Source organism: Lycorma delicatula, chromosome 7 (assembly GCF_047948215.1).
Source record: "Lycorma delicatula isolate Av1 chromosome 7, ASM4794821v1, whole genome shotgun sequence".
In the NCBI taxonomy this organism is placed as follows: Eukaryota; Metazoa; Arthropoda; class Insecta; order Hemiptera; family Fulgoridae; genus Lycorma; species Lycorma delicatula.
The window spans coordinates 119,294,765-119,308,077 of NC_134461.1; the positions used below are offsets into that span (position 1 = coordinate 119,294,765).

The 13,313-nt window shown below is 28.0% G+C and overlaps 1 protein-coding gene across 1 annotated transcript in view; it reads right to left on the minus strand.

The window, feature by feature from the left end:
* Rop (Syntaxin-binding protein Rop) overlaps nt 1–13,313 on the minus strand; it is an 80,547-nt gene that overhangs the window by 52,305 nt on the left and 14,929 nt on the right. The window contains exons 2-4 of the mRNA XM_075371240.1: nt 9,260–9,400; nt 6,065–6,220; nt 3,311–3,414 (exon numbers count right to left, since the gene is read on the minus strand). Coding sequence (XP_075227355.1) covers nt 3,311–3,414; nt 6,065–6,220; nt 9,260–9,400 — 401 coding nt within the window. The remainder of the gene's footprint in view (nt 1–3,310; nt 3,415–6,064; nt 6,221–9,259; nt 9,401–13,313) is intronic.

Consider the following 13,313-nt stretch of genomic DNA (forward strand, 5'->3'; position numbering starts at 1 on the left):
TATTAGAGCTCAGACAAATTTACTACATGCATGGTGAATATCTAGAACACTGTCTCCAACTTATCAATATTTCTATGTCCAACATCCCTGGTGATAAACTCTCATCTAGGTTATATGATGAAATTTTTTCCTTTTCCTGAACATTTGGCTTTGATAATTACTGGGTGATGAAGAAACTAGACATATATGACAATGTTTCATAGTTGTACCTGAATTATTTTCATAGTTGTATTTATCTATTTTACAATGCGATCAACCACTTTTAGCTTTTATACAGAACTTTAACCATTTTTACCCTTTATCTAATTCCCATTATTCTTACTTAAAATAGGTATTTAATAGGTATTTGTATTAGTATACAATACCTATATCAACTCTTGTCATGACTTTCAGTTTTATTTCAACTGTAGTCATGACTATCATCTGTTGGCTGATGAACATACTAATTTAACACATAAACAACGAATGCTGAGAATAATGAAGACAGAATGTGAGAAACTAAAACTAAGTTACAATAATCATAACTTGTTTATGCTATATTGTTTAATACACAATAAAAGACTGTTCCTCAAGTTTTTGGTTTTAACAGTATAATAATACAAAGTCTGTTCAGAAAATAACTGAATATTATTAATTACACGCCAATGGAGATATTTTGTGAAGTGTGGTTGACAGCATTGTGTTCCCCATAACCTCTTATGTAACCACATGTTCTTGGATTATTGATATCTCATTTAATTTTTGTGTTATTTTTTCCTTTTCCTGAACAATTGGCTTTGATAATTACTAGGTGATGAAGAAACTAGACATATATGACTTAATGTTTCATAGTTGATCATACCATGATATTTTGACTGAAAAATTGAACATGCATCAAGTGGAAGAAAGTTTGATCCCTGTTTGATTACCGAACAGCAGAAAGGACATCAAGTGAACATTTGTAGAACTTCTTGAACAAGTCAATGATGATGAAACACTCGTGCAAAGGATCATAATGGTGATGAAAGCTGGGTTTACAGTTACAACATTCAGACATAAGTTCAATCATCAAAAAATTGCACATTACAAAAATCACTACTAACACTTAAACATGTTGCACTCAAATAATAACGTGCAAACTAAATGAGATATCAACAATCCAAGAACATGTGGTTACAGAGATTATGTGGAACACAATGCTGCCAACCCCACATCACTAAACATCTCCATTGGCGCGTATTTAAAAATGTTCGGTTATTTCTGAACAAACCTTGTACATTGAAAAAATACAGTAGCATAAAAAAGCTGTTGATGTCATGACTAATCACATGTGCCCCAACCCTTTATCATTAGAAGTAATCTTAACATAACAATATTAAGGATTACCATGTAAATATTTAAACTATATAGTATACTATATTATATGAAAAATTTAAAAGGATTTTCTTAGAATTAATAAAATTATAAAAATAAAAAGCATAGTAGACTTGCTAAATAGTCAATTTGTTAAATAAAAGTGTAATTAAAAGGTTTTTTTAGATAATTTTATATATGTCATAAAAATAATACAGATAAAAACAAACTGAATTATTTTTTCCCAGTATGAGAGAATCTAGATATGGGAGATTTTACTTACCTCAAATAGTTTCAGGGAAGTGTTAGAGCATGGAATAAGGTAAAAGCTTGACATATTCTTCAGTAAAAAGTAAATGGTTTACAACTAAACTGAATAGTTCTGATGTCACAAAATTTGTGGATGGGCAACTATTTTCTTTAAAAAATTCAAAACTTATTGACAAATGACTTCAAAAAAAATAACTGGAAGAAAATAAATTTCTTACAACATATATCTGAGCTGCCTCATCTTCAATAATGGTGTTCCAATCTTCTGAGGAATATTTGGTATTATAGTCAGTCATCCACAATCTTAATTACTCAGAAGCACTCTTTTACATAGATTTGTTTGTTTCAATCCTGTGGTTCCTTCTGCAGGTTGCTGGCTTCTTTGTCATATACTTGATCCTTTTTCCATCAACGTATTCTATGGTTCATTTCATACCAGGTACGTTGATCTATGCTAAGATATTGGGGTCTGTGAAGTTAATCTGTTGTTAGTGTAATGGGTGGGTTAGTTAGAGCAGCTCTTTGGAGCTGTCTGGGAGTTCTTGCTACAGTGGTGAATAAAAAAAATCCTAACTGGAGCTGAGGTATGTTATAAGGTAAAACTAGGTTTCCTAATACATAAAGGAGCTTGATGGGCAAGCTCAAACTAATAGTTCCTTGTTACAATTAAGTTCAAGAAGACATAGAAATATGAAAGGGTATGAAAAGAAATTCTGTTTCTAACATATATTTAACCGATTGGTCTACCTACTATTTGAATTTGCACTGCAATAGAATAAAAATAATAAGAAATATCTTAATATTTTAACCTATGTTAAGCTAACAATAGCAGTAGAAAAAGAGCACTCTAAAAGAAAAAAAAAATGTTCTAACCATTTTTCACATCTATCTTCCTGAATCTTCTCATAACATCTTATACTGGATTTTTCAGTGTTATTGTAGATGACAAGAATGATATTAATTGCATATAACAAATACAATATAAATTATCTGAAAAATAAAGCACTTAAAAAAAGCTTTTTTTTAACTTTTATTAATTTGTTTAATTACAACTAAATTTAAATGAATATAGCAATGTTTTTATTGTTAAGAAGGGCTGAATGATTAAAAAAAACTCTCAAGTTAATATACCTCATAGAAATATCTGATATTTCTGCTATACAATATAAGAAGCATGAACATAAGAATTTTAGAATATTTTCTAATAATATAATTATTATAAGAAATTAATAAATATTTTTTGCTGAGTATTTACATTGAATGAAATGCTGATTCAATAAAATATGATTTTTATTTAATTATATAAAATCATGTATGTAATAAATTATTGTTTAATTCAAAATTTATTGATTAAAGTGTATAATTTTTAATATAAATTTTAAGAATTTTAAATAAAAGGTAAAAAATTAAATTCTGTTAATAAAATTTAAAAAAGAAAACAGAAAACCAGAAGATGAAGAAAAATAAAATTAAGAAAGAAAGACAACAGTAAAAGATTTAAACTTAAAATTAAAGAACAAACTTAATATTTAGTACAAATAAAAATAAAATTGCAAACATACAGCCAGTGTAAGTGACGTAGTTAGACATAAACTATTGTTAGTGAAGCGAAAGCATCACTTATCCACCAATCACCATGTTATATACCAATAATGCCATTGAATAAAATTCATTCAAATTCATAACAGTTATAATTTATACAAAATACCTGTTGTTCATAAGCTATGAAGGCTATATTAATTTCTTTCAGTGTTTTTATACGTTTAGCTACAGTGGCATGACACAATTTATTAAACAATTCCTCAGGACAGGCTGAAATACAAATGAATTTTTAATGATTACTTACAACTATGAAGCCAGCACAATTTACAAATTTATTCAAATTATAATAAATAAACACATTCCTAGAGAAGGATACTAAAAAAATTACCTCATATAAAGATTAGTAAACAATCTTATAATCTTCTAAGTCAATAATCTTGAGTTTAAAAGACAAGATTATTAAAGAAAGATTTTTATTATTTTTGCAATAAACCAAAGAATATTAAATAAAAGTTAGTTACAATGAGAGTAGACAATTGGATGAAAAAGGGTTGTAAGAGAAACAAAGCTTCAATGAAATATGAAAAAGAATCAAATTTGATAAAAAAAGTGTGTCAGAGCAGTTCATTACAGCAGCAATTACTATAGACAAAATTTTGTAAATTATGTTATGAATTTCTTCTACATTCACTAGATTCTCCAAAAAGTACTAAATTAATTTTTCTGGTTCCAACATGAAAAAAATTGCTTGCTGAAAAAAGATTAGCAATAAAAGATTAGCATAAAACAATAAAGTAACTGATGAAACAAACGTATAGTTTTTTTTGTTTCAACAAATTGTATTTTTCTAATAATATCAAAAGTTTCTGAGCTAAAAGACTACATAAAGACATCTTTTTGAAAAAAATCACATTTTTGTTGCTATTTCAGTTAAACATCAAATGCTCCTAATACATGTATAGCATGTACAAAATAAAACAGGTAAGCTGGAAAAATAGTAAATCACATGTCTATAACAAAATTAGAGGAATGGAAGTTGAGAAATTATTTTTTGATCAATTCTGTAAAGAATCAAATAGATTAGAATTTGTGCAATTAAATTTCTAACATTTGGGATTTTACTTCTGTTACAGAAGAAATAAAAGGTGACTAAGGTTTGTTTTGTATTTTTTAAGAATCATATAAATGATCAGTTATAGCTTTCATTCAACTAGTTAAAATGGACGGTTCTATTTAAAATGACATTTATGAAACTGTATAATAAAAAAAAAAATGTTAGAAAAGAGAAAATGAGATGTAATTACAAGTACAGGGAAACAGAGTTATTTCCATAATATGGCACTAATGTATTCATTCCCGAAAAAACTGATTAAATGCTATCTATTTGCCTGGTCAAACACCAGGTAAAAAGCACAAAAGTGCTTTTAAAATTTTAAATTTACTGCAAACAATCTTAATACAAAATGTATAAAAACTGAGAGTAAAAAAATTAACCTGTCCTTATAATAAATTTACATTACAAGCCATATTTGTTTACTAACAACATCATGACAAAATATGATGAATTATTTTTTAAACAATTTAGAAAAATGACTATTCATGGAACTGTGCCTCTAGAAGCTTTTTTTTGAAATATGATGCAGTCCCTTCAGCTTATTAATGAGTGGTATTGGAAAAAAAAACAATGCTTATTAATGAAGTTCATCTTAAAATGTTCATAAACCTATTTAATATGCGAACAAATGGTACAGCTAGTTACATACTCACAATGGTCGAATCAACCTCTGCGAATTACTGTATAAAATCTTAACACATTATATACAAACATATTAATTACAATTTTCACATTGTAAGACACACTATCTAAATACCACTAACAACATACTTGAACATCACAAAATATCCAAGCACTATAAATCTCAGTAAAAATATATTAAACAAAATAGAACAAACTCAGCACAGATCAAATTTGTCAATGGTTTCCAAAATACTTTAAGAAAGTACCATTTGTAACAACACTAATAACGGAACTATATCCACTGATCCTAAAATATCTTCTGGAGGCACAATTAAAAAAAATATTATCACTGTAAATTACTTTTCTAATTTTTCTTTCTTTAACAGATATGTATTACTGGCTGCTAAGACCTTCAGTGTATTAAAAATATTGTTACTGCAAACATTCAATTCTCAAATTTTAATAGTTTACACATTTTCGAGAATGCTAGAGTCCAAAAATTTGGTTTTTATGATCTACATGTTTTCAAGGGATTTAACTCCTCTACAACAAAAATGATTTAGTTTCTTCTTTTTACATACCTCCTTGCTGGAATGGAGCATAACAATATGTCTCAATGTTTCCCTATGAAGCAACCACTATTCAAAAACATTTTCATGGTCATATCACTACTTATATTTAATAAAAAATTTAAATATAGAACAAAATGAACATCCCCAGTACACTAGCCTTTCATAAGTGGTGTTTTATAAGTTATATTTTAGTAACTTTAATACTAAATTATGACAAGTTTGATTTCTGTAAATATGAAACATTTTCTAAGAAATGTTAATTTTACTATGAAATGCAATATCATTAAAACATATTTTTAGCTTAAAATAAAACATTCTAAAAGCTTTTCATGTTGAAAATATGTATACTGATCAATGAAATCTGATTTTCCTATTGTAAAAATTACTAAGAAATAATCATACTTGGAAGGCTCATTTTAAAAAGACATATTGAAAAAAATCATGCAAAATAGCCTTATGTTGTATTCTTATTTCCTAATGATAAAATTATATAGCATAATCTTCTCTAGACAATATATTAATATGTATAAATATAAAATCATACTCAAAGAATAAATCATTTTAAAATGAAATGAATAAAAAACAAATATCTTTATCCTCCTGCATTTACCTTCTGTAAAGTAAACATGTGCCGCTTTATACATGGTACGATTGGGCATAGCAAAATCTTGCATTAAAGCATGTACAGATTTTTCACTGGGTGTGATAAGGTAGACAGCTTCCATAGTTGGTAATGGTTCTCTCTTTTTGTTAATATCTTCAACAACTGGAACACATTATTAATTCTCAGATCATTAACCTGCAGTTAGTCTCCTGTAACTTATTAGAATAATATGTTCATTCTTTATTTCAAAAACTAGTTTAAGTAACAAATTAGCATTAAAAAGAAAAAAAGGCTGAGTAATAAGCATGCATGTATTTGTTTTATAACTAATGTTAGATATGAAGATTATTAATGAATATTGATACTAAATTATTAATAATTAATGAGAGAATTCTGTTTTTTGATCTATTACTAAAATTTGTAAATCCAATATCAAATTAACTAAAATCTCAATTTGCAAACTGTAAATCTTGGTGGTTATTAAGTACAAGTGTCAGTAATGAATCTGATAGCTAAATACATCCCAAGTTAAACAAAAAAATACAATTATTTCTGACTTAAAAAAAATGGATTAACAATTTTACTATTATATAAAATATCTTTTCTTCATTTATCTATGTTTGACAAATTGACTAGCCATTTGACTAATTTGACAAATGGCGAAATAAGTTAAATGTAGCTTTTTAGGAATATCCTAGTTTCATAAAAGGTGATTGTAGCATAGAGTACTATAAAATTACATGACTTGAATGAGGTTGAATAAAAATGGCTACAATCATTTAATGGAACTTTAGATTAGTAATAAAGTCCTTTAGTTTGATTCAATGCTATGACATTTTTCCTAACAGATTAACAAATAAATAAAAGAATAAAGGGAAAAATAAATAAAACACTTACTGAAAATCACAAATATGATTTTAAAAAAAAATTAACATTTACTTTTTAGCTGGGTAAAACTGATATTTTACATTCCTGTAAATTTCATTTCTTAATTGATTTTAAAAAGTAATATAATAATCGCAAATCAAATTTGACTTTTTAAATTCCAGTGTCATATACCCTCCTCCATTGTCAATTCATTGAGGTAAGTAGTCACTGTATTCTTCAAGTCTTCATCATTCTCAAAATACATTCCTCCCAAAAAGACTTTCAGTTTGGTAAACAAACGATACTGCTAGGTGTCAGGTTGGGGCTGTAGGGTGGAAGATTGAAAATTTATGAGCAACATAAAAATTTATGACTCAATTAAATTTTATAAGCATAGTTTTATTTTTTCAGCAGCTTGAAGCTGTGCACTGATGTAGAGGAGTAAAATGTCACTAGAATAACTGGCCCCTTCTGCAATTTTGGATGGCTTGCCACAACTTTTCTAATATTTGATATATGCATAAGCATTTACTATGGCTTTTTGACTTTTTTGGTCCCAGAAGAACAATAGCCACAACTTTTTGAGTAGAGCTTAGATGCATAAAATTTTTTTGACTTGAATGGTGAACAAGGGTGATGATAACATTCTACGGATTGACTTTTACTCTGGCACAACATATGAAATTCAGATTAATCTCCTGGCATGGTATATGATAGGAATTCATCCCGGTACTTTGCATAATGATTAAAAAATGACCGCAGAATTCATACAATTTATTTACTCATTACTAAGGCTTGCAATTCATCTCATTTCCTGAACTCAAGATGAATAGAATCAATCTCATGATAATGGTGCAAGTGTGATGTGGAATCTTTTTGTCCTGTTTAATTAAATCAACAACAAAATGCAGAACCCAAGTAATTTCATTTATGGATTTTCATCATATAAATATATACACACACACGAGGCATATTCATAAAGTAAGGTCCGTCGGCTTATATTTAAATATTAGCAAGTCTGAAAACAGTTTCATGCATGCAAAGCTATCAGCTATTTACAAAGCTACTGCAGTTGTTGTTTTGATTCAATAGTTGTTTGCCTGCTGGTGAATGCAGATCGCAATGTCCATGACAGTTGTTTCTACTGCCAGTAGTGAAGTGTGCACTGTGATTCCATTTTTGTGTAAAAGGACCTTCAGCTGCTGAAATTCATCGGGAGTTGTGCCTAGTGTATGGACCTACAGTAATGAGTGGAGGAAAAGTTACACAATGGTGTCGAGACTCTAAAAATGGCTGTACAAGTGTGCACAATAAACAGTGGTGTGGCAGGCCCAGTATTCAGACCGACGAAACCATTGAACAAATGAACCAAAAACTGCCATGTGATCAGTGATTGACGATTAGTGCTCTGGCTGATGAATTTCCGCATGTTAGATGTACCTCTATCTACACGATTGTCACAGAAAAGCTCAGATATCACAAATTGTGTACAAGGTGGGTACCAAAAATGCACATCAACCAACAGAAAGAGCAAAGAATGTGCAGTGGATGAGCATTTTTGGATGGCTATTGACAAGATGGAGATGATTTGTTTTCCCACATTGATATGACGAGATGTGGATAACCTACAACAATGCAGAATCAAAACAACAGTCAATGCAATGGCGCCATTCAAGTTCCCCAAAACTGAAAAAGTTTAAGCAATCTGTGTACTAGTCAAAAAATGTTGGCTATCGTTTTTTGGGTTGAAAAGGGTGTCATTTTGATTGATTTCATGGAACGTGGATGAATAATTACAGCTGACATATACTGTGAAATGCTCACCAAACTGAGACGTGCGATCCAAAATCGATGATGCGGGAAACTGTTGTCCGGTGTAATCCTCCTTCATGATAACACACGTTCTCACACCTCTGCCTTTACCAATAAGATTCAAGATTTTCATTGGAACCTTTTTAACCACCCTCCATATAGTCCCAACCTTGGACCTAGTGACTACTTCCTCTTCTTGCATTTGAAAAATTGGCTTGGACAATGGTTTGAAAATGAGAAACTCGAGACTGTCTTTGTCAACTGGTTCAATTCCCAGGCGGTGAACTTCTATGCGGAGGGGTTAAAGAAACTGGTTCAGCAATATGAAAAATGCTTAGAACTAAATGGTGATTATATGGAAAAGTGAAGCAGATATGTAGTAAACTAAAACTGTAAGTAAAAACCTTTTCTCACGAGTTAATTTTTTTAATGACAAAAGGCTCTTACTTTATGAATATGCCTCGTGTGTGTATGTACATATATATATATATATATGATAGTTAATTAAAAAAAGATACATACTGGTAATCCCTTCAGCTGATATTTCATGCATTTTACAGCATGCAGAAACCATTCTCATGGCTAGTTGATCAACAACAAGTACTCGCCATTCTACTTCTTTTCCACTTTTCTTTTTCTGCTTAATTGCTTCATTCATAATTTCTGAAAGAAAGAAAAAAAGTATATAAATCAGTTAAACTTTTATATAGTTTTAAAAAAGGAGAATTAGGCTAGAAAGAAATTTTTTGCCAAAACAAAAAACCATAAGATAGAATGCTTTCTTTTTTGGTGTATTTTTTATCTACTTCGTATTAACTTTATTTTATTACCTTACTTTGAGTGATGTGAGTACACTATAATAATTACTGATCAATAGATTTTTATTAAGGAAAGTAAATACTAATTAAGTTTATTAAAAGTAAAGTTTGCTTTTACTAACAAGAAATTACTGATAATCTTACGCATTGGTGTAGACTGTACTTACAGTATAAGTATTTCTTTTATTTAATTTTGAGTAATTACTGACAACATGTGCATTATTTCAATGAAAAGGAGTACTTTGATTTAAACAGGTCCTGGATGTTTAAAAACATTAATACATTAATGTTTAAAATACTCATAAAAATTGTTCATCCTAATGGATTGTCACCATGTTGAGTGACTAGTGTAAATATAATTTACTCCACCAGTTAAGATCCTCGATAATGGTGCTGGGCTAATTTTGGTAAATGAATTGAAAAACAATGCTATTGTCCTAAACAAGTCACTGTCAGCTAAATTTCTTGCTACTGAAAAAATGAGCTTGATTAAAAAAGAATGTGAACTACTGAAAAGAAAACTACATGAAATAAAATTACCAAAAGCTAAGCAAGAAAAAAAAATTATAAAACAAGGCCATAAATTGTTGTTCCCTATAACATTTTTGATTTTGAATTTTTATAAATACAGCAATGACATGAAAATTAACAATATTAGAAAAATAAAATTAAAATACATAAGAAAATTAAAAATAAAATAAAATCTGTTTGTCTAGTGCAAATATGACAAAAATTAAAAGTTTAAGTACATATTGTATTTTATTTATACTTTTTTAAGTAAATATCTGATAAAAAGAAATCTATAAAGGTAAAAGTTTGCTAATTACTGATCTTTTATTAACTTCAATATACATAAATACTCAAAAAAACAAGTAAAATTAATTGATGATTTTTATTCACATCATTTCTCATCAGAGAATACGTTTGACCCGTGCACTTTATATTCATATCTGTATGTGTTCTATTACATAATTAATTTTAATCATCAACCACAATTTAATTTGTTAATTATTATTTGAAAACAACTACATATTAAGAGCAAAATTAGGTTAAATTTGTAAAGTCCTTTAAGTCCTAAGGAGAAACAACAATATGATAATTAGAGCATTCATTTAGGATAAGTCATATTGATTACTTTAACGCTTTTAAGATTTTATTTTATTTTTAATTTTCTTATGTATTTCAATTTTATTTTTCTAATATTGTTAATTTTCATGTCATTGCTGTATTTATGAACATTCAAAATCAAAAATGTTATAGGGAACAAGAATTTACGGCCTCGTTTTATAATTTTATTTTTCTTGCTTAGCTTTTGGTAATTTTATTTTATGTAGTTTTCTTTTCAGTAGTTCACATTCTTTTAATATATTTAATCAAGCTCATTTTTTTCACCAGCAAGAAATTTAGCTGACAGTGACTTGTTTAGGACAATAGCATTGTTTTTCAATTCATTTACCAAAATTAGCCCAGCACAATTATCGAGGATCTTAACTGGTGGAGTAAATTATATTTACAATATTCACTCAACATGGTGACAATTCATTAGGATGAACAATTTTTATGAGTATTTTAAACATTAATGTATTACTGTTTATAAACATCCAGGACCTGTTTAAATCAAAGTACTCCTTTTCATTGAAATAATGCACATGTTGTCACTAATTACTTAAAATTAAATAAAAGAAATACTTATCTTATTAAAGAAATCACCTGTTCTGCCATGACCTGTCTAGATGTTAAGTTTTGACTGATGATGATGATGATGGGGTAGGATGACGCCTAGAGTTTTTTTTTGATGATTCTGATCCCTTAATAAAAACAAGATTTCTATTTTCAAGGCTGTGCATCGAAGTTGTCTTCACAATTGTAAATCATATTTTTAATTATATCAAAATTTTAACAGTATGTCTGGAAGTGTTATTCACATTAAACAGCAACAGAAAATGTGAAGAGAGTAGGTGATGAAACCTTTTGAGAATCTAGCATTAGGAACTGTATTTATTTCTGTATTGTGCTGATTTACATAATAAAAATGTATTAACATGTTTCTTTTAAGAAAAAAATTACTTTTAACAAAAGAACTAGCTTCTTTAATAAATTAATAAGGATATCTTTAAAAAAAATAACCTTAATAAACAGGTTACTAAATTTCTTCAACATTTTTAGCTTAAAGGGATTCTGATCCCTTAATAAAAACAAGATTTCTATTTTCAAGGCTGTGCATCGAAGTTGTCTTCACAATTGTAAATCATATTTTTAATTATATCAAAATTTTAACAGTATGTCTGGAAGTGTTATTCACATTAAACAGCAACAGAAAATGTGAAGAGAGTAGGTGATGAAACCTTTTGAGAATCTAGCATTAGGAACTGTATTTATTTCTGTATTGTGCTGATTTACATAATAAAAATGTATTAACATGTTTCTTTTAAGAAAAAAATTACTTTTAACAAAAGAACTAGCTTCTTTAATAAATTAATAAGGATATCTTTAAAAAAAATAACCTTAATAAACAGGTTACTAAATTTCTTCAACATTTTTAGCGATAGATTTATAATTAATTAAAGCTCTTCAGACTCATTAGACCTGAAGAAAAATTAACTACCAATAAATAATTATAATTTTTTATTTTTTAATAAGGGAAGATAATTTTATTTAACAAATGTTTTTTTCCATATGGTGATACTATTCTTATTAATTAAAAATTCAACATTTTAACAAATCATTGACTTTGGATAAAAATAATACTAATACAAAATCTTAACTGAAATGTTTATTCATGAAGTAAGCGCAGGCTAATGTCTGATTAGTCACTTGTAAGTATGAACTTTAATGAGATGAGAAATCAACTTTTTAGCATCTGAAACATGCTAAGCCCGAGAAGGATTTTAACACAAACTTTTTGGATGAAAGGCAAAAGTGCTACTTTTGTCTTTCATCTACGATGATGATGGTTGCAGCAGGGGAGGAAAATAGTTATGTGTGTGAATTATTAATGTGTAAAAATCATTATTATTATTATTTATACATTTCATAAATAAGGTAAATTTATTTGCTTCATCTATTAAAAATGTCAATATGTTTTCAGGGTAAGTAGGTATTTAAAAAAACGATTACACTAGTAATGTATAATGTATACATTACACTAGTAATGTTTTAATACATCATACGACAAGCTGGTAATAATGATAATTCTTATTAATTGTGGGAATTTTAAAATGAATGCAAGTATGAAAGCTACTTTAATTTTTTTCATATTTATACTATATAAATGGAAGTAATAATTCTGAGTCTTATATTTATTTATTAATAATTTTATTGTGAGGGAAAACCACAAGAATCACTCCAAGAATTTATAACAAAAAACAAATCAATTGAACAACATTTTTAGAATGGAAATATCATAACTTTATTATTCTGTAACAATACTTTCACTCAAATTCAAGGCCTTTTTTATGGACATAAGGTGTATTTATTTCCTTCAATAAATAATGTAAAATGAGCTTTAGACGATACAATTTTCTACACTTAAGATGATTTTCTTACACAAAATATCCTTTCTGAATATAAATATGATTAATTCTAAAAATTGAAATTAGGGCAGGATGTAAAAGGATTAAGGAAAAATTAAAATTAAAGTAGTAGAAGTAAATTAATAATGAACTGAACAACTTTAAAAATGTTCATTTATCAATGTTATCACCCATAACAATGCCAATTCTATGCCAGATTGAACTTTTGATGCAATTCAACTTATG